The sequence below is a fragment of the Sinocyclocheilus rhinocerous genome, unplaced genomic scaffold, assembly GCF_001515625.1.
Source record: "Sinocyclocheilus rhinocerous isolate Xijiao unplaced genomic scaffold, SAMN03320098_v1.1 scaffold5207, whole genome shotgun sequence".
NCBI classification, from domain to species: Eukaryota; Metazoa; Chordata; class Actinopteri; order Cypriniformes; family Cyprinidae; genus Sinocyclocheilus; species Sinocyclocheilus rhinocerous.
This window is the reverse complement of record NW_015666721.1, coordinates 11,127-12,649: the sequence shown is the minus strand read 5'-3', so window position 1 is coordinate 12,649 and position 1,523 is coordinate 11,127. Positions and strand designations below refer to the sequence as shown.

At 38.7% G+C, this 1,523-nt stretch overlaps 1 protein-coding gene across 1 annotated transcript; it reads right to left on the bottom strand.

Annotated features, from left to right (window-relative positions):
* Positions 1-737: 737 nt before the first annotated feature.
* On the bottom strand, positions 738-1,456 carry LOC107733052 (charged multivesicular body protein 4b-like). The gene is made up of 2 exons (XM_016544554.1): positions 1,137-1,456; positions 738-967 (listed from the first exon to the last, which is right to left on the bottom strand). The coding sequence occupies exons 1-2, from the start codon at positions 1,343-1,345 to the stop codon at positions 739-741; spliced, it is 438 nt and encodes a 145-aa protein (XP_016400040.1). The 5' UTR covers positions 1,346-1,456; the 3' UTR covers position 738.
* Between the last annotated feature and the right edge of the window lie 67 nt (positions 1,457-1,523).

The window sequence follows — 1,523 nt, the reverse complement described above, 5'->3', positions numbered from 1 at the left end:
ATATAGTGTTCACATTTAGTAACCAGATGTGGTATTTCACCCTGACATACTACATAGTGCATTGTTTGAAGTTCTGATAAATAAAGTGTTCAGACAGTGGTATTGCAGATTGACATACTGTACAATATTCAATATTGTATATTGCATGTTGTATAGCAGCAGTATAGACAGAAGAGATTTGAATGAAATAAGTGACTGTAGTTAAAAGAATAACGTGGTTGGAATAGTATTTTAACATTAGTGCATTTATGAGTTTAAAGTCCTGATAGCAATTGGGAAGAAACTGTTCTGTAAGTGAGGGGTTTTTGCTCTTAAGGATTTGTAACGCCTGCCTGAGGGCAGAAGATTAAACAGGTGGTGTCCTGGATGGGATGTGTCCTTGATGATGTTTTTGGCCCTTGAGAGATAATGGGAGCGAGCAATGCTTTCCAGGGAGGGTAGTGAGCAGCCAGTGATTTTTGGGCTGTGTTGATTATTATTTGGAGGGCTTTCTTAAAGAAGTGTTTCTTTAAACATGAAAAAAAAAATCTTACCTCAAATTAAGGTTGCACCTAACAGGTTTAAAATGTGATTTTTGCACAAATATTGTGTCCTTAATGAGTAAGCGGATCGTTGATGTTGTTGCATGAGCATTTTATAACACACATGCAATGTGGTAACATCCTTATAAATGAACTAGACCCATTTAGACCAGTATTCAGTGCAGTCCACTTGTGATCAGTTCACCCAAATTAGATGTTAATAGCGGGAGTAAACGGCATCTTTGTGAAAGCACATGGAAATCTCCCAAAAACTCAGCAGGTGAAGGTTCATCATGGCTGTGGACTCGGAGTTTGCTTGTTTTAATCTTACCTCATCAAATTCCTCCCCAAACCCGACAGGCTTTGAGATTGCGTCTGAAATTTCTTGCGCCAGCTCCTGCTGTTCTGTGATGTCCTGCATGAGTTCATCCACTTTGTCGATGTCCCTGAAAGTACAAATTTAGATATATCCTATATCAAAGTGCCATACAGAATCCTAATAGCTTGCACTGGTAAACTAATCTTGTTTAAGATCTCATAAACCCAAAACCTTGCCCTAGTGAGGCTGATACAAAAAGGGAAGAAAACACTGATAATAGAAGAGAAGCTCCTCACATGTTGTCATGGGCAGCTTTCATGGCCTTAGCAGCAAAGCCCATATTCTTGATGACCTCGGTGTTGGTGTGAGCGTTCTCTAGCGCCTCACGCTGGAACTCGATGGTAGAAAGAGTGCCATCAATCTGAGCTAACTGCTTCTCATAGCGCTTCTTACGCTTCAGTGCCTGCAATGCAGCTGTTTCAAACAGAAAGAAAGGTAAAGCCATTAAAGTGCAAAATAAGAGAATTTTGGAACCCTATAGAAAAGTATTGCATAGTATTAAGTGTGGTTTTATTTAAAAGAGTTAAAGAGAACACTATGTAATAATTATGGGTCAATTGGTTTAATTTGAAGCCCCTTTTATTTCAATTAAGATTTAGCACAGTAAGCGTCATGCATTATAA